At 29.8% G+C, this 26,581-nt stretch overlaps 12 protein-coding genes across 12 annotated transcripts; 4 read left to right on the top strand and 8 right to left on the bottom strand. All coding sequences in view use genetic code 12, as the record gives it.

Moving 5' to 3' along the window:
• Nucleotides 1-218: 218 nt before the first annotated feature.
• On the bottom strand, nucleotides 219-1,589 carry KGF55_001919 (uncharacterized protein; the record flags this gene model as incomplete). Its single annotated transcript, XM_051756546.1, has 1 exon — nucleotides 219-1,589. One exon carries the CDS (start codon nucleotides 1,587-1,589, stop codon nucleotides 219-221), a length of 1,371 nt encoding a protein of 456 aa, XP_051615597.1.
• A 1,004-nt stretch (nucleotides 1,590-2,593) lies between these two features.
• On the top strand, nucleotides 2,594-6,418 carry PGA63 (Pga63p; the record flags this gene model as incomplete). Its single annotated transcript, XM_051756545.1, has 1 exon — nucleotides 2,594-6,418. The coding sequence occupies one exon, from the start codon at nucleotides 2,594-2,596 to the stop codon at nucleotides 6,416-6,418; it is 3,825 nt and encodes a 1,274-aa protein (XP_051615596.1).
• A 162-nt stretch (nucleotides 6,419-6,580) lies between these two features.
• On the bottom strand, nucleotides 6,581-9,661 carry ATC1 (alpha,alpha-trehalase; the record flags this gene model as incomplete). Its single annotated transcript, XM_051756544.1, has 1 exon — nucleotides 6,581-9,661. The coding sequence occupies one exon, from the start codon at nucleotides 9,659-9,661 to the stop codon at nucleotides 6,581-6,583; it is 3,081 nt and encodes a 1,026-aa protein (XP_051615595.1).
• An 887-nt stretch (nucleotides 9,662-10,548) lies between these two features.
• On the bottom strand, nucleotides 10,549-11,565 carry KGF55_001916 (uncharacterized protein; the record flags this gene model as incomplete). Its single annotated transcript, XM_051756542.1, has 1 exon — nucleotides 10,549-11,565. The coding sequence occupies one exon, from the start codon at nucleotides 11,563-11,565 to the stop codon at nucleotides 10,549-10,551; it is 1,017 nt and encodes a 338-aa protein (XP_051615594.1).
• Nucleotides 11,566-11,782: 217 nt separating this feature from the next.
• Nucleotides 11,783-13,117, bottom strand: KGF55_001915 (uncharacterized protein; the record flags this gene model as incomplete). The annotated part of the gene is made up of 1 exon (XM_051756541.1): nucleotides 11,783-13,117. One exon carries the CDS (start codon nucleotides 13,115-13,117, stop codon nucleotides 11,783-11,785), a length of 1,335 nt encoding a protein of 444 aa, XP_051615593.1.
• Nucleotides 13,118-13,324: 207 nt separating this feature from the next.
• On the bottom strand, nucleotides 13,325-15,412 carry KGF55_001914 (uncharacterized protein; the record flags this gene model as incomplete). The annotated part of the gene is made up of 1 exon (XM_051756540.1): nucleotides 13,325-15,412. One exon carries the CDS (start codon nucleotides 15,410-15,412, stop codon nucleotides 13,325-13,327), a length of 2,088 nt encoding a protein of 695 aa, XP_051615592.1.
• Nucleotides 15,413-15,687: 275 nt separating this feature from the next.
• Nucleotides 15,688-16,538, bottom strand: RPL21A (60S ribosomal protein eL21; the record flags this gene model as incomplete). Its single annotated transcript, XM_051756539.1, has 2 exons — nucleotides 15,688-16,159; nucleotides 16,528-16,538. 2 exons carry the CDS (start codon nucleotides 16,536-16,538, stop codon nucleotides 15,688-15,690), a joined length of 483 nt encoding a protein of 160 aa, XP_051615591.1.
• A 477-nt stretch (nucleotides 16,539-17,015) lies between these two features.
• On the bottom strand, nucleotides 17,016-17,884 carry RPS9B (40S ribosomal uS4 domain-containing protein; the record flags this gene model as incomplete). Its single annotated transcript, XM_051756538.1, has 2 exons — nucleotides 17,016-17,584; nucleotides 17,785-17,884. The coding sequence occupies 2 exons, from the start codon at nucleotides 17,882-17,884 to the stop codon at nucleotides 17,016-17,018; spliced, it is 669 nt and encodes a 222-aa protein (XP_051615590.1).
• Nucleotides 17,885-18,647: 763 nt separating this feature from the next.
• Nucleotides 18,648-21,431, top strand: GCR3 (Gcr3p; the record flags this gene model as incomplete). The annotated part of the gene is made up of 1 exon (XM_051756537.1): nucleotides 18,648-21,431. The coding sequence occupies one exon, from the start codon at nucleotides 18,648-18,650 to the stop codon at nucleotides 21,429-21,431; it is 2,784 nt and encodes a 927-aa protein (XP_051615589.1).
• A 321-nt stretch (nucleotides 21,432-21,752) lies between these two features.
• Nucleotides 21,753-22,742, top strand: CAF16 (putative ATP-binding cassette family ATPase; the record flags this gene model as incomplete). Its single annotated transcript, XM_051756536.1, has 1 exon — nucleotides 21,753-22,742. One exon carries the CDS (start codon nucleotides 21,753-21,755, stop codon nucleotides 22,740-22,742), a length of 990 nt encoding a protein of 329 aa, XP_051615588.1.
• Nucleotides 22,743-22,805: 63 nt separating this feature from the next.
• Nucleotides 22,806-23,396, bottom strand: KGF55_001909 (uncharacterized protein; the record flags this gene model as incomplete). The annotated part of the gene is made up of 1 exon (XM_051756535.1): nucleotides 22,806-23,396. One exon carries the CDS (start codon nucleotides 23,394-23,396, stop codon nucleotides 22,806-22,808), a length of 591 nt encoding a protein of 196 aa, XP_051615587.1.
• Nucleotides 23,397-24,252: 856 nt separating this feature from the next.
• KGF55_001908 (serine/threonine protein kinase) lies at nucleotides 24,253-26,460 on the top strand (the record flags this gene model as incomplete). The annotated part of the gene is made up of 1 exon (XM_051756534.1): nucleotides 24,253-26,460. The coding sequence occupies one exon, from the start codon at nucleotides 24,253-24,255 to the stop codon at nucleotides 26,458-26,460; it is 2,208 nt and encodes a 735-aa protein (XP_051615586.1).
• Between the last annotated feature and the right edge of the window lie 121 nt (nucleotides 26,461-26,581).

Below are 26,581 nucleotides of genomic sequence, written 5' to 3'. Positions count from 1 at the left end.
GTATGTGCTTCTTTATGATTGATTTGTAAAAGAATGTAACTGGAATCGTAGAATTTTGAAATTTAGAATTATCACTTCTCGCATATGAATTCGATTGAACGCAGATTTTACGCACCAACAAGTATAAACTCAATTCAAAGCTAACAATAAAATAAAAGTCGAAGTAAATTAAATTGTATAACAGTCTATATAGTGTCCTTGAAATAGTCTTTATAAATCTAATTATAAGTGTTTACATTAAATATTTGTTTTAACCCTTTCCCAAAAATACCTCTAACACTTGAAGATTTACTTCTTGAATATGCAACTAAAATAGCTAAACTTATTGAAAATACAATACTTTCAATTCTTAAATTTCTTTCTGAAGGTTCTGAAGATACTAAAGTTCCTAAACCTCTTGGTGCAACAAATAATGCTAATTCTTTTCTTCTTTGAGGAGTTTCAACAAATGATGAAAACCCACAAGCTAATGCTCCAGCAGCAGGACAAATTGTATCATCCCAACGAACTTTAGGTACTTTAGGGAATAAATATGGAAGTATTCTTGTTCTTGCTAAACAAACAGCATACCAATAAAATCCAATAAAAGCACCTAAAAAACACGAAGATCTAATTGAAGATTTTAAAGCACGAATCAATCTTGCTGACATTTTAATTTTCAGTGGGAATAATAACATTAATAAATTTAAAGGTAAATAAACAGTTGCAGCAAATTTAAAACCTCTCCAAAATCTCCATAAAGCATGTAATTCACAACTTTTTGTTTTAAAAGCATGTACAGCTTCACATTCAATAGGTTGATTAATTACAGTATTACCTCTTTTTGGATCTTTACCATATCTTTCAAAATAAGGACCTAAAAAATCTTCATATGGTCCATGTTGACCATAAATTAAATCTTTATTTCTAACTAATCTTAAAACTTCTATAAAATCAGGATCCATATTAGCAGCAGAAGTAATCCATTTTGAATAAGCAGGAGGTAATCTTTCTGGATAAAAAAACCAACAAAACATTATAGGAGTACAACTTAAAATAAATAATAAAGCATCACCATATTTTGATAAATTTGGATGAACAATTTTAGATAATGATGAAGAAAAAGCAGTATCTAATGCCCTTGTTGTAACTAATAAAGTTAAATCTAATGAATTATATCTACCAATTTGTACTACATGATTTTGATATAAAGGAAAAGTAATCAATGCTGAAATCAATGAAGAAATTAAAGTTGATATAAATAATTTACTTGATGGTGATTTAAATTTTTTATTATTTTTTAATAATCCATAAATTATTGGTTCTAAAATATTTATACCAGCAATTAAACTTGCAGAAAACATTGGAAATTTTCTAATATGTAAAGCTTTTATCATTGTCTTTTTAACTCTTGGATAAATTTTATTATATTTATGTTTTTTGATAGCACTTATAATTTGTCCTAAAACTTTTGGTAATACTAAATAAAGATAAGCATAAATAAAAGCTTTTAATGAAGGTTTTGCAACTCCATTTATTAAATATTTTATTAATAAATGTTTTTGTAAAGTTCGTCGATTTGTTGAATTAGTTTTAAGTTGAGTCAGCATTGATTACTTTTTATTTTTAATAGGTAGTTTGTACTTGTCTTTGGTTGGTGTAGTTTTATATATATTTCTCTGATATAAGATTGTTGATGTATGAAAAAAAAATAGAATGAACTTTTCTCAATAAAAAAGAAACAAAATCTTTAATTTACCACTTTACTTTTAAAATATTTTATAACCATAAATAGTAAACAAATTTAATTAACTAATATTCTAGACTATTGTATGATATTATGTACAATCGAATGATTAATTAATTAATTAATGCTTAATGCTATAGTAATTTTGAAGAGAATAGCGATAAACCGATTCATCGTACTAAGTCTATCCATAGGGTGATTATTCATATACAAATTCAATATTACCTCAATACTATATATCATTTGATTTTAAGCTAGACTTTATTCAATTGATCTCTTTGTTTTAATTATTACACAATAAACGCAACTTTTAACATGTGATAAACTAACAAACTTCAAAATATATCAATTTGGTAACTCCCAGCTAATAAAAAACAGAATACTCGGTGAGGCACAGATACTAAAAGTTCACAATATCTTTATTTTTGCGATTCTCAAATTCTACCTTGTTGTATAGTTCGATGGAATGTATGAAGATAAAATTTTCATACATATTAGTCTATTGATATAATCTTATCATAATTTTAGTCGACGCGTTTGTCAGAAGATTTAAAATCAAGACAACAATCTCTGTCACGACACACAAACATCTACGACAAGACAAACACAAAAAAGTCGCTGAAATTTTTGAATGTGTTGGTCAAATTCAATTTGATTTACGAATTAAACTTTAGGATCATAGTTTAAATTGGAAACTTTTACTTTCGACAAGATTGCAACAACAACCACTTAAATTTAAGTTTTAATCAATTGGATACTTAATACAACATTATACATAGTCAATTGGTTGTAAACTCAAAATAAAAAAGTAACTGTTCTCGAGATTTAAGGGTGAAAAATTAGTAAAAGCAATCAATTCATGGTATAATGGTTAAAATAAGTGAAATAAATAGAACTTCGACTTTTGTTTGGAGTCTGGATAGTCTTCCATTATTAGCTACAGGTACTGTTGCAGGAACTGTTGATATTGATTTTAATTCATCAGCAACTTTAGAAATATGGGATATTTTTTCACCTACAAATAATGATAAACCTATTTTTTCTACATCTGTTGAAAATAGATTTAATGCATTAGCTTGGTCAAAACCATTTGAAGGTAAACCTAAAGGATTATTAGCTGGTGCTTTTGAAAATGGAGATATTCAATTTTGGGATGCAGATATATTAATTAAAACAAAAGATGTTTCAAAAGCTTCTGTACATAAAATTGAAAAATCAAAAGGAGTAACAAAATCATTACAATTTAATCCAATTCAACCTCATATTTTAGTTACTGGTGGAACTAATGGATCAATTCTTATATGGGATACAAAGACATTTAAAGAACCTTTTGGACCTGGTCAAGCAATGACTCCAATGGATGAAATAAGTTGTGTTGCATGGAATAACTCAGTCAGTCATATTTTTGCAAGTACAGGTAATAGTGGTTATACATCAATATGGGATTTAAAAACTAAAAAAGAAGTTTTGCATTTATCATATAATAGTTCATCAGGTAGAGCCAATTTTTCACATGTTGCTTGGCATCCAACTAAATCTACTCAATTAGTAACTGCAAGTGATAATGATTCTAGTCCAGTAATTTTAACATGGGATTTAAGAAATTCAAATGCTCCAGAAAAAGTTTTGGAAGGTCATAAAAAGGGAGTATTATCATTAGATTGGTGCAAACAAGATCCAGATTTATTAATTTCAAGTGGTAAAGATAATTCTACTTTATTATGGAATCCAATAAAAGGTATAAAATTGGGAGAATATCCAACAACTGCTAATTGGGCTTTTAAAACTAGATTTGCTCCTTCAGCTCCCGATATTTTTGCAACTGCTTCTTTTGATGGGAAAATCATCATTCAAACTATTCAGGATACTTCACCACCAGTATCAACAAAAGTTAATGCATCTAATGATGATAATGAATTCTGGAGTGAATTATCTGTTACTGAAACCCAGCAACCTGTATTTGAAACACAACAAGCTCCAAAATGGTTGAAAAATCCTACTAATGTTTCATTCGGTTTTGGATCTAAATTAGTTATAGTGAAAAATAGTCCTAAACCTATCATTACCATCAACAAATTTTTAGTTAAAGGACATGAAAAATCAGATAAAATTTTTAAAGATTTGAAAGATGAAAATTATGAAGCAATAATAGATGTACATTTGAATGATGATAAAATTAATGATCTTGATAAAGCTGATTGGGAAGTTTTGAAAAACTTTTCAAAACATGGAAAGACAGATTTATTTGAGGAAGAAGATCAAGAAAATAATGATAACAATAAAAAAGATGAAAAGGAGGAGGAAAATAATGGAAAATCAGAACTTAAAGAAGATGGTGATGATGATTTTTTTTCACATCTCGGCAATGGTAATGCTTCTACTAAAAAGACTTTCACACCACTGGGTGACTTCACAATTTATAAATCAAGTTCTTCTGATGTTGATAAAAAATTGATCAATTTAATTTTAAAAAATAAAATTGAAGAGGCTGTAGAATCAAGTTTGAGTCAAGATAAATTAATTGATGCTTTAGTTTTAGCTTTGGATGCTCCATCAACAGTTAAGGAGAGTGTCAAAAATGCATATTTTGAAAAATATAAAACCAATAGTTTGTCAAGAGTTATTTACAATGTTTCATCAAAGAATGTCACTGATCTCGTTGCTAATGCAAATGTCAGCAACTTTAAAGAAATTGCTATTGGTATTCAATCATTTACTGCTGATACAGATGAATATAATAAGAAAATGACAGAATTAGGTGATAGACTTTTAGATGCTAATAAAGACAATAGAGATGATGCAATTACTTGCTACTTAGCTGGTTCTGCTTTAGATAAAATAGCTAATCTTTGGTTACAAGAATTACCAGCTTTAGAATCAGATCTATTAAAATCAAAATCAAAAGATATTTCTACACCTTCGGAAGCTCGTTTACAAGCATTAACAAATTTTATTGAAAAAATTGCAACCTACAGACATTATTCAAAGACAGAAAGTATTATATCTGGTCCATTAGTAGAACCAATTTCAAAAGCTATATTGGAGTTTGTAAATCTTGTAGCTGGCACTGGTGAATTCGATTTAGCTAGTAAATTTTTACAATTATTACCTAGTGAATTTGCAGGTGTTGAAAAAGAAAGAATTTTAAAAGCTACTGGTAAAGATGTTACCAAATCTACAGCTAAATCAAAAACAGAATCAAAAGCATTACCTAAAACATTACCAAAAAAGACAGCACATCCAAGTGGTTCAAATCCTTCTGTACCTCAAGCACAATATCAACAACCACAACAATACGCAACACAACAGCAGTATCAACAACCTCACCAATATCAACCACCACAACAATATCAACAACAACAACAACAATATAGTAGATCATCATCAATTCCTCAAATTCCACCTGTTGCTCAACAACCACCAATTTCACAGCCTATCAACAACTATCCAACTGCTGCCCCAAAATCTAATCCATACGCCAAATCAAATCCATATGCACCATCAAACATTTACAAAGCTGCATCACCAGTTGCTACACCAGCGGCTAGCCAATTAAATATCGGAGTTCCTCCTCCACCTCCAGGTGGATCTAAATCTAAACTGCAAACCGAGGGTTGGAACGATTTACCTGATTCATTCAAAACAAAAGCTAGTGCTCCACGTAGACCAGCTGCTGCTGTTGCAGGTGCTCCATCTACACCATCTCCAGCTCCAATATCTTCTCATCCTAGTCAAACTAACATCAACTCATTTGGTCCACCAAAAAGAAACATCTCAACAAACAATGTAGCTCCTCCACCACCAAAAACTGCAAGTCGTTCAGTATCAAAATCATCTATACCAACACAATCACAATCTGTTTCATCACCAAAGCCACAACCATCAAGTAAATATGCACCACCACCAGGAGCTGAACCATCTGTACCAACTCCTGGATTTACTGCACCACCAACAGCAACTGCATCACCTCGTGCAGCTAAGAAAAATCCATATGCTCCAACAACTGAAAATATACCATCTAAAGTTACTTACGCATCTCCACCAGCTCAACTGATTTCAAATGGACCTCCAAGTCATATAGCTATGCCACCAAAAAATCCTTATGCACCAGGACCAGCATTTACACCAACTAAAGGAATTGCATTACCAGAAAATAATTTTGGATCTGCACCACCACCTCAATTACCTTTTGGAACTTCCATGGCAACTCCGGTTCAACCAGCTTTCAGTGGTGTTCCTCCTCCACCTCCTCCAACTGGACCATCAATTAGAAACCAACCTCCTGCAACACCTACTGCACAAACCTCACAAACTCAAACACCAGCACCTGAACCAGTTAGCACCAAACATCCTAAAGGTGATAGATCTCATATCCCTGAAGATTCATTACCAATCTATCAATCATTAAGTAAAGTAGTTGAAGCAATTAAACCAAATATACCAGAAAAATATGCAAGACATGGAGCAGATATGGAACAAAGATTAAATATTTTATTTGATCATTTAAATAATGAAGAAATTAGTAAATCATTAATTACATCATTAACTCAAGTAAGTTCAAGTTTAGAACAAAAAGATTTTGATCAAGCAAAAGCTTTAAATGTTGAAGTTGCAACTAATTTTAGTGATGAATTAGGTAATTGGCATACAGGAATAAAACGTTTAATTACAATGGCTGAAGCAATGTATTAAAGAGAATTTTGAAAAAGTTTTAAGTAAGAAGTTTAAAAATTTACCATTATAAACTCTATAAGTTTTAATAAATAATATAAATTTTGTCTATTATTACAATAAATATAATTATAAATGTAAGAAATGTCTAATCTAAAAATATCGTTTTCTATTCGTTTCTTTTTAATAAAACACAATCTCAGCTAATTTTGCACCACCATAATCATCTTCAATTGGGATAGTATTATGAATATTTTCAACTTCAAGTAATAAAAATCTACTTTGAATTTCTAAATCTAATATAGTAACATTATGTCTAGTTGGTACCATAACTTCATTATTTTCTTGTTCAGAAAAAGGTTCACTTATACCAACATCATTAGAATGTATTTCTTCAAATATTTCACTTTGATTAAAAATTTTTTCATCTGGATTTGCAAATTTATAATTTTTATATAATTTATTACCAAAATCAACTTTTGATAAGAAATCAGTTACAGTATTAAATTTTGAACCAACATATTTTAATAATTTCATTGTTTTTGGTGGTCTATCACCCCAATTAAAAACAACACTTGAAATATTTTTAAAAGAATGAAGATCAATTAATACTTTTCCTACTGTATCATTATACCTTACTTGCCAACGAGTTGTATTGTCTCCATCATTCATTGAAAATGACGAATCACCTGGTGCTCCTTCAGTAATATTGTAAAAAGTAGCATCTTCACATTCAGATATACTATCAGGAAAGCTTTTTGAAGGTTGGAATAATGGAAATGTTAATGATTCATTATCTTTAAGGGTATAAGTTCCAGCTTTGGCGTTTCTATCAGCTATTGAGATTGTTATGTGATCGTTTGCATTGTTATTGATTTTACCATCATTTCGTATTATAAAATTAGTAGATGTTAAATTAAATGATAAAGTGTGATTGTCATAATGTATTGAGTTGTACCTTACTCCTTCACCTAAACATGGTACAGCAATTGGATCAAAATGCAAAATTCTTGAAATCTTGTTATCATTAACTTCGTATGTGTGTCTCATACCAGTCAAACCTTGTAATAAAGCTTGTAAAAAACCACCATGAGCAGTTAAGAATGGGAAAGCAGGATGAGTACCACCATTTTTATTATAATCATCATTATTTTGTTCTGAAAATTGGGCAAAAGGACCTCTCAAATATGGTTGTATAGCTTTATGCAAATAAGATTGTGATGCACATCCAGTATTTGCTAAATTTGAAGCAACTACTGAAAAAATTGAAAATGTCATTGCTGGTCCATAGCTCACTTGTTTTGTTGAATAAAATTCCATATTTACATATGCTTGCTCTGAATCTATAAGGTTGTTTTCCAATGGGTAAGTAAGCATAATTACATCAGCTTGTTTTATACCAACTGAAGAATTCATTCCTGAATATTCTAACGTTACATTTTGAGAATTGTCTGCTGTTGGTAAATACATTTTCTCTGAAATATCTTTATAAATATTAGGAACTTCTTCTCCTAAATGATCTGCTATAACGTTAACCCAATCCATCAATAATGAAATTCCAGAATTGGTATAAGCACCATTATCGACATGATTTGCATATTCATCAGGATCAGTAAGATTGTGAGTCACGTATTTATCTAATGTTTCATTATATTTTGTTAAATAACCCGAAAGAAATTTAGCAGCATCATTAACTATAGGAAATGCAACTTCTCTTAAATAATTATCATCTGCTGCCCCACTCAAGTACAATTGCCATGCCGCCAACGCTATGTTGTTATTGATATGATATTCGTAATCTAAACATGGTCCAGTAGCTGTACAATTACCAAATCTACCACTTGTCCATGGGTATACAGCACCATCATAACCTTCAGGTACATTTTTTATAGCTTGATCTCTAGTATGCATTCTATAATTCACTATACTTCTAGCATGATTTGGATTCATGGGTAAAATTGCTTTAAACATCCAAAGATCTGTATCCCAAAATACCATACCACCATAACTATCAGAACTGAGCCCTCCTACACCTAAAGCTCCAGTCAAACCCTCAGCATTAGGTCTTGAATTTGCTAATAAATGATATATAGAAGCTTTAGCACCAAGGTTAAGTAATGGATCTTCAGGAACTTCAATGATTGGATAATCACCTAATTTTTCATCCCAAGCACTAATATGCGAATTCAATAAATCATCTGGATCTTGTTGTGAGACCTTTTTGGCAAACCCTAAAACATCATCAACCCCTAAATCAGATGATACAATCCCAACTGTTTTGGAAACTTTAATATAACCTAAAGGATCAAGTTCTATGGAAGATATTTGCTGTGCTTTACTACTGGTTGTTTTGAAGTTATCAATATGCAATTTGGAATAAATGGCACCACGAACGTAGTCTAGGTTAATGGGCAGGAAAGTAATATAAATACCAGATTCATCATGTCCAATTGTATTTAATTCACACCTCTGAGCAGAGTCAAAGTCCAATTCGTCAATAATCAGTACCAGAACTGTATCATTTATTTTATTTTGTATAGCTACATCAACATAACCCAAATTTATTTCACTTCTATGAGCCAAAACTGTATATTTAACCTCCAATGTATCAAGCCAGGTGAATTGTGTTGTGACTATTCCATTTGACAAAGACATATTCTGTACATAATTTGTGATGTTTTGTTGTTGTTGGCTTGGATCTAAAGTATAATTCTTACCATCAACGTCTATCTGCAATCTCAAAGTTGTCCATTGAGGTATAGCTGATATTATACTTTCATATCCATTTTGTAAAAGTTCAGGAAAATTGGTCCCAGTTGTGTTTTCTTGAATATCATAAAATCCGGCAATGAATGCACCTGCGTATCTCTTATCGAATAATGGCCAACCATTATATAGATCTTCTTCGTTTGAATTTTTTCCCAATTGATCATAAGTAAAACCTTGTCCTAAATTGGGTATCCTACTTCCTATATAACCATTTGCAACATATGGTTGTTTTTGATACTGATTTGCTTCTGGAAACTCGATGGTTCCAACAACATTTAATTCTTTATCATAAAATGCATTTTCAGAATATTTCAATTGACTAAAAATTTGTTTATTTTCAAAACTATTCACGAGATCTCTTAAATTATTATGATAATTGGTATCTATTAATGAATTTTTTTCGATCTTGGATATTATAGAAGGATATGCTTCACAAAATTTTGAATTCAATAAATATAAATTATAAAATAAAATCAAATTTGCAATTATTGTCATTATTATTATAATAACTCTATTCTTAAAAAAATATTGAACTGAACTTTGTTGTTGTTTTTCATTAAAATTTATCACATTCTTGCCATAATTCATACTATTTTAATCATATATATATATATTATGTGTATTTGTGAAGGGAAAGTCTAAATTGGAAAATGTATGATGATGATGAATTTGGAACAATAACAATAGAAAATTGAAAAATAAAAAAAGCACTCTAAATTGTTCTAAAGTAAACTGAAGTCAGTCGTTGTAATAATGCAAGTGAATTAATGAATGAATTTTAGCAATTGAGCTTAAATAGTTTTAGCTTATTAAATTTAAGGTTGATATTTATTTGGGTCAATTGATATTTAAATTAGGCAACTCAAAGATCTCTGATGGATTTAATTTTGTAACCAAATTATACTAAAATCGTAATATTATTTTATGAATACATGGAGTAAGACAAATTCAAAGAGAAACACAATGTGCAGAGTACGTCAACCCCCACAGATGGTAACAGGATGGGGAAATCATAGACGAATTTGTACTCATGACCTTTGTGTATGTTGGATATAATAACCATTCAACTTTCTCCAATAGTTAATTAATAAACAAACACTTGAGTTTCAAGAAATTGCTATTAATACTTTTTGTGTGATGTTTATCATTCTTATACTAGGAACACAAAGAGACATCTGAAATCTATGCAATTAAAGTTTTGGTCAGAATTTTTACATGAGGAGTAACAATTGGTTAGAAACCAAATACTGTAAACGGGGACTAATAATATATCCGAAGAATTAAAAGAGATTTTGAAAGCTCCTACTGCGGAGTTGTAAGTCAATTACTCCGAAAGATATCATGTTTATTCAACCGTTAAACGTTTCATTAAAATTGTATTTCTATACTTCGTCTTTATCTAAATCTGTATGATAATCATCTTCATCATATTCACTTGGCTCTCTTATTACCAATGGAACAAATTCCTTTTTAGCTTCATCTTTTTCCATTCGGAATCTCTTACTGAAAAATATTAAACTTGTTACAAATAATGATGCAAATAAAGTAATTAAACCCCATCTTGATAAATACCACCTTAAACTTTCAATTTCAGATCTTATATGAGAATCTAATTCAGTTGTAATTTTATGATTTGTTTCTTGAATTCTTAAATATAATTTTTTAACATTTAAAGTATTATCAGATTTTTGTTCTTCAATTGCAACTTTTGAATCATTTTTCAACTTTAAATAATCATTATTTAGTTCATCTGTTATTATATTGAAATCTCTTTCCAAAATATTGACTAACGTAATCAACTCATTAACATGTTGTTCCCTACTTCTTGTTATATCTACACGTATTTCTTGTTGTGCACTCTCAAATAAATATTGTTCACTTTCCAATTCATATTTTTGAGCATAGATTGTTGATAGCTTGGATAATTTAGAATTTAATTGATAAATTAATAAATGTATTATTTGATCACTTTGTTCATCTGTAAATCCAGCTTCCTTTAATCTTGAATATACTTTGTAAGTATCCAAATATGGTTCTAAATTATCAAAAATTGTTGTCAAAAATTCATCTTGACTTGATCCTTCTGGTATTATTTTAGCATCACCTGGTTTTATCTTATCATTCAACTCGTTATGTATTATTTGTAAATGTGGTGTATCTTTAACCTTTCCAGAATCCGTAGTGCTTTGATGCTGATTGGTGTTTAGTGACTTGCTCTGATTGGAATCTTTCGGTGTCGGTGGTGATTTACCTCTGATTATTTCCTGATGTAACGTCAAGTGCTGAGAAAACCGTCGTATCGATGTCGTTTGATATGATATATGAGATATAGTTGTTGAGTTGCATAACCTTGAAGAATTGAAATATATGCTATACAACCTTGCTATGCATTGTTTCATTACTGACTATGTGCAGTTAGTTAAATCGTGTTTGATATTGAAGAAAAGGGACGTGTTTGATATTTGATACTGCTCTTGAAGATAATAAAAGAAAATAAAACTACAGATTATTTGACCTAAAGAATACAGCAATAAAATTTGTTTACGGCAATACTAAGCGAACTAAAATTAGAAAATATGAAACATTCTGAAAGAAGCTACCAACAGCCTCATTACTTTAGCCAGTGACTTGAGTTGTTTCATCAGCTGGTAAGTTGAAAGGGTATTCTAAAGCATAATGATATAAGCTTCTTGAAAAAAAATTGAATCCAAATTTTATATGTGAAAAATAAACAATAGTTGATGAATTTTGATGTTTGTATTCTTCGTCAATACAAGCAAATCCTTCTAATTGATTTTTCATACCACGATCATGATTTGCACCAATAAGCAAATCAGGAGTAGATGGAAATTCTGTTCCAAAAATTTCATCTTCAGGTTTCAAATCTGCTTTATTTGATATAATGTTAAATTTAACATCTCTGAGTCTAATATCACACAAATTAACGAACAAGGTTCTTTGATTTTCATAGCCACTTATAATGTCTGCCACAGTAACTTCATTATTAGGCTGATTGGGAACATAATCTTCTTCATAAACAACATATTTCATTTTAGTGATTGTATTAACTAAAACAATTTTAGGTAGTGTTTCTTTAAATTTTTTCAATTCTTGAGCATCAAAAGTATTTTTAATTGATACCAATTCAACTAAAATTGCATTTTTAATAGTATCTAAAAAACTAGTTTCTCCAGTTTGCCAACATTTTGCAGTCTTTTCATAAATTGTAATATTTAAAATAGAAGGAACCAAACAACACCATGTGATAAATTTTCCAATTTCTCTTAATAATCTAGTTCTTTCAGCATCATCATGAGACCTAACTTGTGTGAAATATTCATTTCTTATAGCTAAAGAATATTGAACTTTTTTTTTATCTGGAATTTTAATATTCCTATCTGAATCTAAAAATGGTTTAGGTAATTCAGGAGGAGGAGCAATCATAACATAATCTGAGTGTAAAATCAAACCTATTGACTTTGGAGTGTTAGTCTGAGGTATGTGTAGCATGCAATTTTTTAAACCAGATGGAGTACCTGATCTGGGGTAATAAATTTTCCACAACAAAGTTGGAATGGACCAAACCAATTCCCAGTAGTAAACAATTTGTGTAATGAAACTTTGAAAAAAACGTTGTTCTGGTTCCCTTTTGTAATCATGAACTCTATAATTAAAGTCGAAATTAAAAATTCTCAATAACTCCACAGAATTTACAACAAATTGATGTAACCAAAATAAAACAAAATAATAAAATATAATATAATTCAAAATAATTTTATGAAAATGAGCTCTGAATACGTCATATGTAGAATATATTTCTTTACCAGAATCTAAACCATGATTGTAAGCTGAAATAAAACCAAAATTTGTTGCTGGAATTGCGCTGAAATCTTGTACTCCAACTATGCTTTCGTGCAAGATCTTTTTTTCTTTTCTCTTTCTTAGCATCATCTTGAATGGATGGTTTAATGAGTGGTGAATATGGTCGTTTACTATCGATTGACGATGCTTTATGAAAGGAAGAAAAAGTGTTGCAAAAAAAATCAAATTAAATTTGTGTAGTACAATTAAGTATTAATTTTGTGTAACATTCCTATACATTTCAGGAAGTATGCTAAACGAGTTTTTATAAGGGAATAACCATAAACACTTACTTAGTTACGTTGGGTTTTGAATCTTTTGTACAGAACCAGGTGATCCTGCTTGATTTGAAGCAATTCCTCCCGTACTTGAGTTTAATCCAACTTCGGGTATCAATGAAGTATGAATATTCATGGCATATACAGTCATAAACATTACAATGATATGTAAACCCAAACAATATGCAAAGAAAATCATCCTTGTACCTCTCGTAGCAAGAACAGCCCTTGTCAATGAAATAAATAATCTTTCTAACGGAGATAATCTGGAACTTATTCTTTCTTGTTCTTTTTGTCTAAATTGTTCGATTGGATGTAACTTATTTTCATAATTCCTTTGATATTCGATTTGATGATTACTCTCTAAATCTATGTTATTATTTGGTTTAGGATTCAATAGCTTTCTACCTGATGAAGTTGTTGTTATATTTTTGAATCCTGGTGTTTGGAAAGATTGCAAGTATCTACTACGTTCATATAATTCTTCATTATCTTGTTTTAATGACTTAATTTGTCTTTTCATATCATTTACTTGATTTATTTGTTTCCTTAATTCATCTTCCAACTCATTATTTTTCTCCCTAAACCTATCTCTTTGTTTAGTAATAATTGGTAAGATAGATGATGATTCATCTAATGATGAAAAGGCTCCTTGACCAGATGAACCTGAAATTATACTGCCATTCCTTATGTTCGCTGGTCTCGTCATTCTACTTATTCCTGATATTAAACTCGAATTGTCATTGAATTTGTTTTGATTAGAATCTTGATAATCTGCTAAGTCATTTTCAAGTTTATTGTTTAATTCCTTTAATGAAGTAATAATTTGATTTGAAGAATTTAGTTGTTGTTCGAGATTGTCTATTCTGGTATGCAAGTCTACATGTTGAGACCTGTACTTGGCTAATTCATGAGTCATAGCTTTATTTCTTTCTATGACTATGGAGTCTATTTTCACATTATTCTCTTCAATTCCATCTCCTTGGTCTTCCTCGTGCCCGAACTCTATTTGTCTTAATAATTGTAATTCATGCTTGATTTCTTCATAGTCTGAAGTTTTATTTAGTTTATTTTTCAAATTGCTAATTTCTTGAACCATTTGTGAATTTTCTCGATTAATTAAATCTAGCTTTGATTCATTTAAATTTGAAGTTTCAGCCAATTGTTTTCTTAATTGTTCAACATTTGCAACAAGTAGGATATTTTCGCTTTCCATTTCATTAATCCTTTTATCACATTCACTCTTTATGATGTCAATATTACTATCAGTTTTTGATTTTGATATTTCCCTTCGTAATTCTTCATTCCTTTTTTCCAAATCAAAAATCCTTTTTTTAGACAGCTCCGCATCTCTTCTTACCATATCCAATTCTGCCATCACGGAAGCTGAACTATTTTCATTATTATCAGATTGACCCCTGTTCTGGTTATCCAATTGAAGCTCAGTTACTTCTTTAGATGCTCTCATTTCTTCAATTTGTTTTTGGGCTGTGCTCAATCTATCCTCGTATTGCTTACTTTTCTGCTGCCAGTTATTTTCTTTCTCTTCCATAATAGACTTGATCTCATTTTCTTTTGCTTTCAATTTTGAACTCAATAGTTCAGCCGATTTTTGTTCATTCAGTAGTAATCTTTGTTTCAATTGATCATAATCTGCCTTTTTGGCCAACTCTTCTTGTAATGAGGTTACCTCAGATCTTAGTTGTATAACATTTTTACTTTCTATTACCGAGTCTAATGACATTTCTAATAAAGGTTTTGGATCAGGTGCTTCTGATATTAATCTATATGTTCCAAAGAAATAATTCTCGACATTTTTGTTTTTATTGGTCAATGAATCAATTTCATTTTGATATAGCTTTAATAACGTCTTGAATTGGTCTAATTTTTCTGAGTCTTCTAGTTTTTTGAATTCCTTTGTCTTGTTGGCTAAGTGTTTCCTACTTACTAAACTCGATTTTTGAGATTCTTTGATTTCAAGCCCTTGTTCATCCATTCGTTTTTGTAATGTCGGTAAATCTATTTCAATCCACGTCTGTAAGGCATTTCCAAATACGTTTGACTTTGAATCATCGTGGTTGCTCTCTGGTTGCAGATTTGTGACCATTATTTGACATTAATCGAACTAATTTGATGTTACCTTTTTCGGTATTGTTTTAATTTTTCCTTGCACCAAATTAATACTTACTCGCATCAACTCAAAGAATTAGTATAAAGAGTGATGAATTAGACTACAAGATTAAAAAGCTCTACAATAATCTGACTATATGTTCTTCGTTTAAGTGTGCATTAACTTATACTGTAAAAAAAATTATTAACAAATAAGTGAAACAGTTGTTTTGGTTTGATATATACTTGTAAATGATGATAGTATGATATAGTTTAAATGAAAGTTTCATATGGAACTGGAGCTAAAGTTTGAGGAATGTTTTCAGTTGCAACAACAACTCTAGCTTCTCTTGGTTTAGCGGCAGCTCTTTTTAAGTTAACATGTTCACCGTTGGCTTTAGCTTCTCTTTTTTTAGCAGCATTTGATTTGACTCTGTTTAAAAATTCTTGACGACAAGCTGAGTGTTTAACATGTTCAACTCTTAAGTTTACTCTTTTTTCAATATATCTGTTTCCAACAACTTTGTTAATGATGACACCAACTGATGATTTGGTAACATTGTATACAATACCAGTTTTACCATGGTAGTATTTGTGTGGCATACCTTTTTGGATTGAACCATTGGCTTTTATATCAACTATATCACCGACTTTGTAAACTTTTAAGTAGGTTGATAATGGGATAGCACCATGTTTTTTGAAATCCCTTTGGAAAGCGTATCTTGTTCCTGATCTGTAACCACGACTATAATGAAAGTTAGTATTTGAAAGGACTTATAGGGTCTTGAGAGTGAAAAGTGATAGTAAACTCTTATTCCTTTTGAACTCGTCTCATTTGTAATGCTTGTAAATGTAGTCTGTATTTATTCTTGATGAAAGTCACACTCTTTCTTGAAAGTGATGGATTGATATGTTCATTTTAACATCTGAACTATCTGCTTCTCTTCATAAGGGTTGGTATATCAATGAGTTTGGTGGATTTCATGAAATTTTGTTGATCCAAACTTGACAGTGCAAAATGACTTCCTGCTGTTATAACAATGCCCGTCTTTCTTAATTATCCTCTATCCATTGTCTTAACTCTCTCATTTCACGATTCATATATTCACATACGATTTACCCATTTTTGTATATAGTTATTTAGTTGATAATGTATTGATTAACTTTTTTCAAAAAAAAAATTTCAATATTTTTTCAGTATGTGTAAGTGAGTTCCCATTTACCTAATAAAAATTTACTAGTGCGGTTTTTGTACTATTACAAATTTACTTGGGCGGAAAAAATCAATTTAGTACCAATATATGAGTTTTGTGCAACAATACACTTTTGGTAGCAAACAAAACTTATGTTTATAGCCCTATTCAAATTTAGTACACGTGAAACCCAATCAGAAATCAGAGTTGGATAACATCGTTAGTCATCAGTGAAGTCAATAGAGGATGTAGACCAAGTAGAGTCTAGTTGAAACCCAATTAAATGTATTCTTAATATATCCAATTTAATATATAAGCTATTAATTTACATGTAAAAATTTAAAATTATTAAAAAAAACCCAAAAAGGAAGATGAAAGAATGAAAGATTGATGACTCGACTAATCAATTTATTCTTCTTCTTCTCCGTCAGCACCTTCTTCAGAGCTTTTCTTTTGAGATTTTCTCTTATTTCTACCTGGTCTTCCACCACCGTATGGAGAAGTTGGAGCAAAATCAATATGTTTTTGTGAATCTAATCTAACGGTGAATGATGGAACATTGACAATTTGTCTTCCAACAGCAATGTGTCTTTGTGAAATTAAAACTCTAGCGTGATGGATTGATCTAGCTAAACCTAATTTGAAAACTTGAGTTTGTAATCTTCTTTCTAAGAAATCTTCAATTCTTAAAGCTAAGACATAATCTAATTTCATTTTATCTTCTGATAAAACACCAACTCTGACTAATCTTCTAATTAAAGCATTACCTTCGAATAATCTTTTGGTATCTTTTTCGTCTCTGGTTAATAAATCACGAGCAGCTCTTCTAATTTTTGATAATTGAAAACCAATTCTGTAGATTTCTCTTTTGTTTTTTAAACCGTATTCACCAGCTAATTTTAATTCAGCATCTAAACGAGCTGATTCGTATGGTCTAGCTGGGGTTGAGTAGGTTTTTGAGTAAGTTCTTGGAGCACCTGAAGAAAAATAAAGTTAGAATCAAAGTTTTAAAATAACTTAGATCATTAGAGTTGAATTAATGAATAGTCCTACACTTTCCGATATTCGATTAGTCAAAACTAAAATGCAATTACAAAACCTTTAATCATTAAAACAAATTGGTAAACTAGTAGTCAATGAATTAATTCGTGCTAGATGAATATTCCACTGTACATACCAATCAATCGTAAGCTTCTCAGCCCATTGAATAACTTGGTATGTCCAATTTTAACATCTTCTAGATCTGAATCAAAATAACTCATGATAAGTTCATCCATTATAGTTCATAATGTTCTTTCTGTAACTGAAGTGTCGGGAATTCAGAAACATCAAAAATTAAAAGGTTTTTAGCATTCTATGATTTCGATAAATGAATCAAAGAAAGGAGGACCCGAACCCCAACGATCAGGAAGCACTTTTTAAAATATTGAATATTTTGAAGTAAAATTTTCATATTCTCAAAGTTCTGAAATCGTTCAATATAAGGTTGTCATTAAAACAACTGGCTTTTGGATTAAGCCAACATGAAAGTTATTGCATATTAAACATACGTGGCATATTAAACTAAATAATGTGGTTGATGAGATGGATGTGTAAAAGAAGAAAGTGAAAATGGTGTAAACTATTTGAAAATTTAAAACAAAAAAAGATTAAGTGAAAAATTTTGTAAATGTTTGTATACAGGCTCAGCTTCAAATGGTAGCTTAAAATATTTCAACAAGTGAAATATGGATTCCTGACAAAAAACCTTTGTAATCAAGATTATCCTTCGAGGTGGGGCATTAGAATATTAAGGAGAGCACAAGATTTTCATTTGAACTCGACCTTAAAGATACGGGGTTGAATATACTTGTCTATTGAGCTTGCCTTTTACTATCAGGCTGAAGAAACGGTCGAGTTAGGATTGAGAGAGACCAATTCATATAGTAGATAAATATCTCGAATTTGAGAGGTATTTTAGAGCTGGTAGGAACAAAGTAATTTAAAGTAGAAATCAAACGAGTACGTTCAAAATTAGAATCATCATTACGACTTATCGATATGGACTTTGAATCTTCCAACAAAAGATCTAGGGAAGAATTTGAAGGACCCAATGATATTGGTCACAACTTTCAGCAGCCAAAATCTCACTCCGACTTTGATTCAAAAAGACAAAGAATTGATCCAGCTCAGGAATTAATAAATAATGTTTGTAAAGATATCAGAAGATTAGGTGAAAATCCAAGTGTTAGTACTCAAGTTGAAGATGTTAATTATATATCCAATCCAATAGTGGCCGAATTCGAAAAAATTGATAATTTGAGAAACTCGATTTTATCTACACTTTATGCATTAATCATTGAACAACCACATAAGATTAATGCAGTAGCAAATTTAGTATTTATATGTAATTCAAAAAATTTCGTAATAGCCAAATATGTTGTGGAGTATTTACACGGAAAAGTACAATTATTATTAGACTCAATTGGTGGAAATGATAATGTTATAAAAGAAAACGCTGGAGTTTTTAATAATATCAAGAGTATATTGAAATTTTTTGGTGCAATATCTCCTATAATTGATGACTATTCTACTATCAATATTTTCAAACAATTTTTACAATTTTCTATTGATTTACAGCAGAATTCAAAGAAGAGAAATGGAATAGCACAAGAAATTTTTTATAATGTGTTAATTGCAACACCTTATTTATTGAGTAATGACAAAAGCGAAGAATTACATGGATATTTGAATGATTTAATAGAGTTGGCAGATCAGTTTGTTATAATTGAGCCTGAAACAAACAAAATGCTTCAACCTTTTGACTCAAAAATGGATAATTTGGAAATTCCATACCAGCCAAAAAAGATGATTGATTTGATACTACCAGCATTGAAGAAGTTACAAAAAGAAGATTGGCAATTAAATCTCTTTTTGGACTTTGAACCATTTCTCGAACCAGTGATAAAGAATGCGTTAGAAACAAATTCTATCTCAAAAGATTTGATTAAACATAAATTACCACAATTTTCATTACCGACGATAGAGAAAATGAATGACTACAAACCTAGAAATGAGGAAAATATTGATCGTTTATGGCAACAAAATGTAAGGGTTTTATTTCAAGTTTATAATCAAAATACCGATTTCGAAACTGTACCACCTATTGAGTCGTATATGGGTTTATTTTTCAAAGACTTATCATTCGATATTTTAACTAATTTGTCTTTCAATAAAAATGAAGCTTCAATCCAATTATCCATCTTGGATTTATTTTTTAATAAAGATTTGTTTGCACCAATGGGTACTTCCATTGATCAATTATCAGTCATTTATGAAGATAACAAAACAGGACAGAACAACCCAACATTATCTACTTGGAAAATTGAGGATATAGCAGTTGAGAGTATATTAACAATGATTTTCCAATTGCCAAGAACGCTACATAGAGAAATTTATTATTATACAGTATTGATTGCATGTTGTAAAGAAAGTCCTGAATCGATGGCCCCAGTTTTTGGAAGAGCTATTAGATATTTTTATAATAATTTACAAACTTTAGATTATGAATTAAAAATCAGATTCTTGGATTGGATGACTACACAAATTTCTAATTTTGAGTTTAGTTGGAAATGGGATGAATGGGTCAAAGATTCACAAGAATTCTCACAATTAAAATATCATCCAAAAAAGAATTTTATTAAAAACTTGATAGCAAAAGAAATCAGATTATCAAACAAAAGAAAAATTAAAGATAGTTTCGTGGATGTAGTGGACGATGATGTAGTTAATTTTGATGAATTTTATCAATACTTGGATATCTCCATGTTCCCAAATGTTAAAGAATATATTATTGATTATGATTCAAATCTATACGGTAATTCTCCAGAGATTAGGGAGAAACTTTTAGAAATTTATGATCAAAAACAGCTAGCTTTACAGCAGAAAAGCTTGGTCAGTTTTCAAGAAGAATTATTTTATAATTTCACAAATCCAGAATTACCTTTGAGTGATGTTGGATCTAAAGTATATGAATTCATTGTATCTCATCACAAAACAGATAAAGAATTTAACGAATTGTTTAATTCAATAATAGAAAATATCAACACTTTCAATGAAAGTTCATCGACTCAAATACTGAATCCTTTGAAATTTGCCATAAACTTAGTTTTCCAAACATATGCATATATTGGTTCAAGATCAATTTATTCAGAGGTAAGTATTTTAAGTAGAGACGTGGAAAAATTGAAATTTTTAAGTGGTGCACCATTAAGTAATAAATCTAAAGAAGATTTTATGGATGTAGATTTATCAGAGAATGAAATCGCAGATAGGCAAAATTGGATTATTGATTCTATATTTAGAATTTGGATTCATCAACCTCAAGTAGTATTTATAATTTTGGAAAATTTAATTGAATTTGGAATAATAAAATCATCTTATGTTATAGCTAAGGCTTTCAAGTCGAATCTTATAATTGATAATGTATCATGTATGGAATCAATGAACAGAATATTGGAAAATTCACAATCATCATCTCCATCTGATATAAAAGATTTGATTCATCAATTGTTTTCAATAATAGTCACAAATTTGAACCAATTAGAATTGGGTGTAGACGATGTGGTCAAAATTGATGAATTAGAGGAAAGTAATGCAGCAGAAGTGGATAAACAATGGTTGTTTTATGAATATTTAGGTTTATTGAAAACATACTTTAGAAAATTTATAAAGAATGAAAATCTCGATGAAAAATATTTGGATGATATAAAAACAATTTTCAATGATTTGGAAAATATTCCTACTAGGATTGATATTTTGTCATGGTTCAATGAAATTAGCTAGATTGTAGCTGTTACTATAATGTTTGAGATTTTAAAAAAAAAGTATGAATGTATACTAGATGTAGTAATATATAAAAGTTTATCTTACGTTTAACAGCGGAATTTGATTTTGTTGACTTCAAGTTGAAATTCAAGATTTGTACAATGAAACTTGTTGATGAAATTTGAAACTTATGAGTGAAAGATGAAACAGAAGTTAAAATCAGAAAGTTACACAAAAACGAAATATATCGATTAATCAAATTTCACATTATCACACCACACAAATCACTATTTATGAAATTATTTGCATCTTCACTCCTTAATTCGTTGATCCAGGATTATGACTATCGAGAACCACAAGAATGATACATCATTGGCCATAGAGGTGAAAGACTTGACGTATGAATTTCCTCGAAGCAATTCCGCAACCAGTCCTAAGATAGGGTTACAAGATATAAATTTATCTATCAATTGGTCAAACAGCGTTTTATTGGTTGGGCCAAATGGTAGTGGGAAATCAACTTTACTACGTATACTAGCTGGTAAAACTCTTATTAAAAAAGGACAATTAAAATTAGGAGGGTTTGATCCATTTGAGTTTTCAACTAAAACAAAACATCATAATTCTGATATTAATAATTACATCACTTACTTGGGAACTGAATGGATTACTAATTCAGTCATTAAAAGAGATATACCAGTGAATCTTTTATTAAGTTCAATTGGTGGTGATTTATATTTAGCCAGAAGGAATTTATTAATTGAAATTCTAGATATTGATCCAAGCTGGTCAATGATAAATTTATCAGATGGAGAAAGAAGACGAGTTCAAATAGCAATGGGATTAATTAAACCTTGGAAATTATTATTATTGGACGAAGTGACGATAGATCTAGATGTAGTGGTGAGATCAAAACTATTAAATTATTTAAAAAACGAATGTAATGAAAGAAATTGTACAGTTGTATATGCTACTCATATCTTTGATGGATTAGGAAATGAATGGTGTGATCGATTGCTACATTTAAATTCTGGGCAGATTGTAAATGATGTCCAAATGAATAAAATCAAATTTGAATCTAATCTTGATAAAGATGTTGATGAGAAAGATGATAACGAAACGATAATCATAAAAAAATCAAGTACATTGCATCCATTGGCCTTGTATTGGCTTAATAAAGATTTGGAAGAAAGAGGACTGAGAGAAGATGAGAAATTGAAAATGGCTAAAAGACATAATGATTGGAAAAATTCAAGAGATGGACATTATTTTGATGCCAATGAAGATAAATTGAAAACATATTTCAAAAACACGAGGAGTGATAAATAACCTTTCAAGACTTTTCTAATGATATTTAATTCAGAATTTAGTCAAATAAGTAATTCGTTAGTTCTATAAGCCTGCCTCAATTTCAAATTTTCTTTCCATTATTAGAAACTCTGTTATTTCTTCCATATCACTCAATTTTTGTTGTGAAATATATAGTTCCATATTTTGTTTAGCTTCCCTTGACGTCAATGCGAACCACTCAGGTTTAGTCTGCTCCGTCATACTTATCAATTCCTCCTTGTTTTCTGACACCTTTTGTAATTTCAATCTTTCTCCTTTGTGTTTTATCGGTGATAAATCTGTTGCATTTAACTCTAACTTGGGTAAATCAAATCTACGTTTTGTATGTTGAGAAGCCAAAGCAATAGTTGGGGTATTAGGCGATCTTTTTTTTGAGTTATTATGATATATTGGTTTTATTGGAGATGTGAATGATTTGGATGATAGTAGGTTATTCGTTTTGAGTGTGTTGATTGATGATTCTTGTAACGGTATGTTTTTTCTATTGATTGAGTTTGATATTGAAGTGGTACTTTGCTTGATGTTGTGATTATCTAATGATTCAAATTCTTTATGTGTAAAAGGTTGAGTGTTTGATCTTTTATTTTGATAATAATTTTCTATGTCTTCCATTATTGATAACGTAGTATTCATTATTTTGTAATCATAATCAAAAAGTATAATATAGGATAGATTTGATATGCCGTTGATAAATGAAAACTAAATCAAATATTGGTTGTAAAATTCAAATTGAAAATAAAATGGTAAAATATTAATAAATGTAAACAAAGTACTTAGTGGTGATAAATCGTATTTTTTGTGTCATGAATAGAATGACATTTTTGTAGACCATATTTCGCGACTCAAATTCTGTCTATCACACTGACTTCAATTTGTAATCGAACTTAGCTAAGGAAACATGTTGAGTTTCCAATTACTAAAAGGGTTTCCTATCGTTATAAAGTATAGTATAGCGTGGAAAAGATGGGTCCAAATATAATAAAACCTTAAAACCCGAAATTTTGCATGATCATCAATATAAATTATTTAAATTTACGCCTCTTTATATATCAGTTTGAGTTACTTTGATTTTGTTTTAAACATGACTTTATAAACTTGTATTCTTATTTTAAAATACGTTGACGTGACATGTGGAATCAATTACTACAGTTTCATAAGTCTATTACGGTTGTATAACATTTATTTTAACTTTTTATTCTAATCAGTTTAATGCTAAATGATTTATCCGTATTCTACTTCGGTAACATTTCTTTTTATTTTTTTTTATCAATTAATTAGGAGGACGTATATTAATATTTCAATATTATCAATATATAATTTACAATTAGAATCAGGACTCACCCTTATTTATTCAACCAATTAACATCTAATACAATTTATACGATCAACAATTCATTCATTAAAGACGTTTTTTACCTCGAACTTCTCAATCTTTCCATACTCTCGAGGAAAGACGTTAATTCATACTTTATCAACAAATTAAATTGATATGTTTAAATTCAAAAATAAGTTGAAATTTGGAACATCAACTGAAAAACAACATCATTCATCAGATTCACAAAATGATTCAACTGGAGCAAACTCATCGACATATGAAGATCATAATGATACCACAGAATCATCAATTAGAGAGTCAAATAACTCAAGAAAAACAGTATCAATAGATAATTTAACTGATGAAGTTAATAAGTTATCGGTAGACAATAGCAATGGAAGACCAAATTCTTCTCAACATAGTAGGAAAAGTTCTGAAAGAAGTACTAAACAAGAAATAAATTCACATCATCAGCAAAATAATGGAAATACAAATAATATTTTACAACCGCCATCAACTGATTCCAATATCACCTCAAATTCATCACAATACAACAATTCACCAGCATCGTCTCAAGCAACCTCTTTAGGTCAAGCATCATCAGTATCAGGGATTGAGGATGTTTCAAATTCCACTTCAAATAGTTCCTCTCCAGGTTTATTGACTGTCAAAATATATGGTTCTCAAAATATTCAATTGCCTATAAAAATAAATAATAATAAACAAATATTACACGCATTAGCAATAAATTCAAATAACGAAAATATTGGACAACAATTGTTAAAAAATTTGGAGAATGTTGCAAAAGAGAATGATGCGGAATATTTACCTGGCGCTTTAGCCACAAAGCTTTTACCTTCAATTATAACTATACCAAATGCTGAAAATTTAGTAAAATCATTACTTTATTTGACTATAGAGTTTGATAATAATGTATTGGTAATTGAACCACAAAAGGGTACGGTCTATCAATCTACATGGAATCAAGTTGTATCATTTGATGTTACTAATAAATCATCAAATAGCAATATCGAATCACAATTTCTCAATTTGAATTTATTTATTAGATTACCAAACATGTTGATACCCGATAGTGAGAAATTGCGTAATAATCAACTATTCACAAATTATCAACAGGATTCAGCTAATCCTAATAGATCAATGTCATCTAATTCTTCAAATACATCTGCATCACCTGTCAATATTGGGGATTTATTAATTGGTACCATTAAATTACCATTAAATCCCAAGTCACACACTCAACAAGTAAGATTGATGCATCATGAATATTTAAATTTCACTAATTATAATGTGAATGGAAACAACAAGGATTCCCACTCAAAAGAAATGGGTGAAATAATGCTTACCATTGAGTTTAAACCACTTAGTAAAAAGCATTTATCAATTGAAGATTTTGACCTATTAAAAGTTATTGGTAAAGGTTCATTTGGTAAAGTTATGCAAGTTGTCAAAAAGGATACAAAACAAATTTATGCTTTAAAGACTTTACGAAAACAACACATTGTATCACGAATGGAAGTAACCCATACTTTGGCAGAACGAACTGTTTTGGCTAGAATCAACAATCCTTTTATTGTACCGTTAAAATTTTCATTCCAATCTCCTGAAAAATTATATTTGGTTTTATCATTCATAAACGGTGGGGAGTTATTTTGGCATCTACAAAGAGAAGGGAAATTTTCCATGGACAGATCAAGATTTTATATAGCTGAATTATTAACAGCATTGGAAAGTTTACATGATTTAAATGTTATCTATAGAGATTTAAAACCAGAAAATATTTTATTAGATTATCAAGGACATATTGCACTTTGTGATTTTGGATTATGTAAATTAAATATGAGTAATGAGGATAAAACGAATACATTTTGTGGGACTCCAGAATATTTAGCACCAGAATTATTATTGAATCAAGGTTATACAAGAAGTGTAGATTGGTGGACTTTAGGTACTTTATTATATGAAATGTTAACTGGATTACCACCATTTTATGATTCAGATTCTTCAACCATGTACAAAAAAATTTTACAAAATCCTTTAAGGTTCCCACCATTTTTAGAAGGAACAGACGCTCAAGATCTTTTAATTAAATTATTACAAAAAGATCCACTGCAAAGATTAGATGATGCACAAGAAATAAAAAATCATTCATTTTTTAAAGATATAGATTGGAATAAATTATTAAATAAAAGTTATTTACCTCCTTTTAAACCAAATGTTGAAAATTTATTAGATACTTCAAATTTTGATCAAGATTTTACAAATGAAAAACCTCAAGATTCTGTTGTTGATGATTTTTTAACTGAAAGTGTTCAAAAACAATTTGGAGGTTGGACTTATAATGGTGACAATATGCTTTAGACGCTTGCGGAAATCTGCGATTGTTGATTAGATGCTTTACATATTAATGAATAGGATAGACTCCTGAGCTTAGACAAATCATGTACTCTTTTTGTTAACCGCAAACATCCGTTGGCTGGAA

Source organism: Candida pseudojiufengensis (assembly GCF_024610245.1).
Source record: "Candida pseudojiufengensis strain CBS 10847 chromosome Unknown scaffold8, whole genome shotgun sequence".
NCBI classification, from domain to species: domain Eukaryota; kingdom Fungi; phylum Ascomycota; class Pichiomycetes; order Serinales; family Debaryomycetaceae; genus Lodderomyces; species Lodderomyces pseudojiufengensis.
The sequence above is the reverse complement of the archived record's forward strand: the minus strand, read 5'-3'. Positions and strand labels throughout refer to the sequence as shown.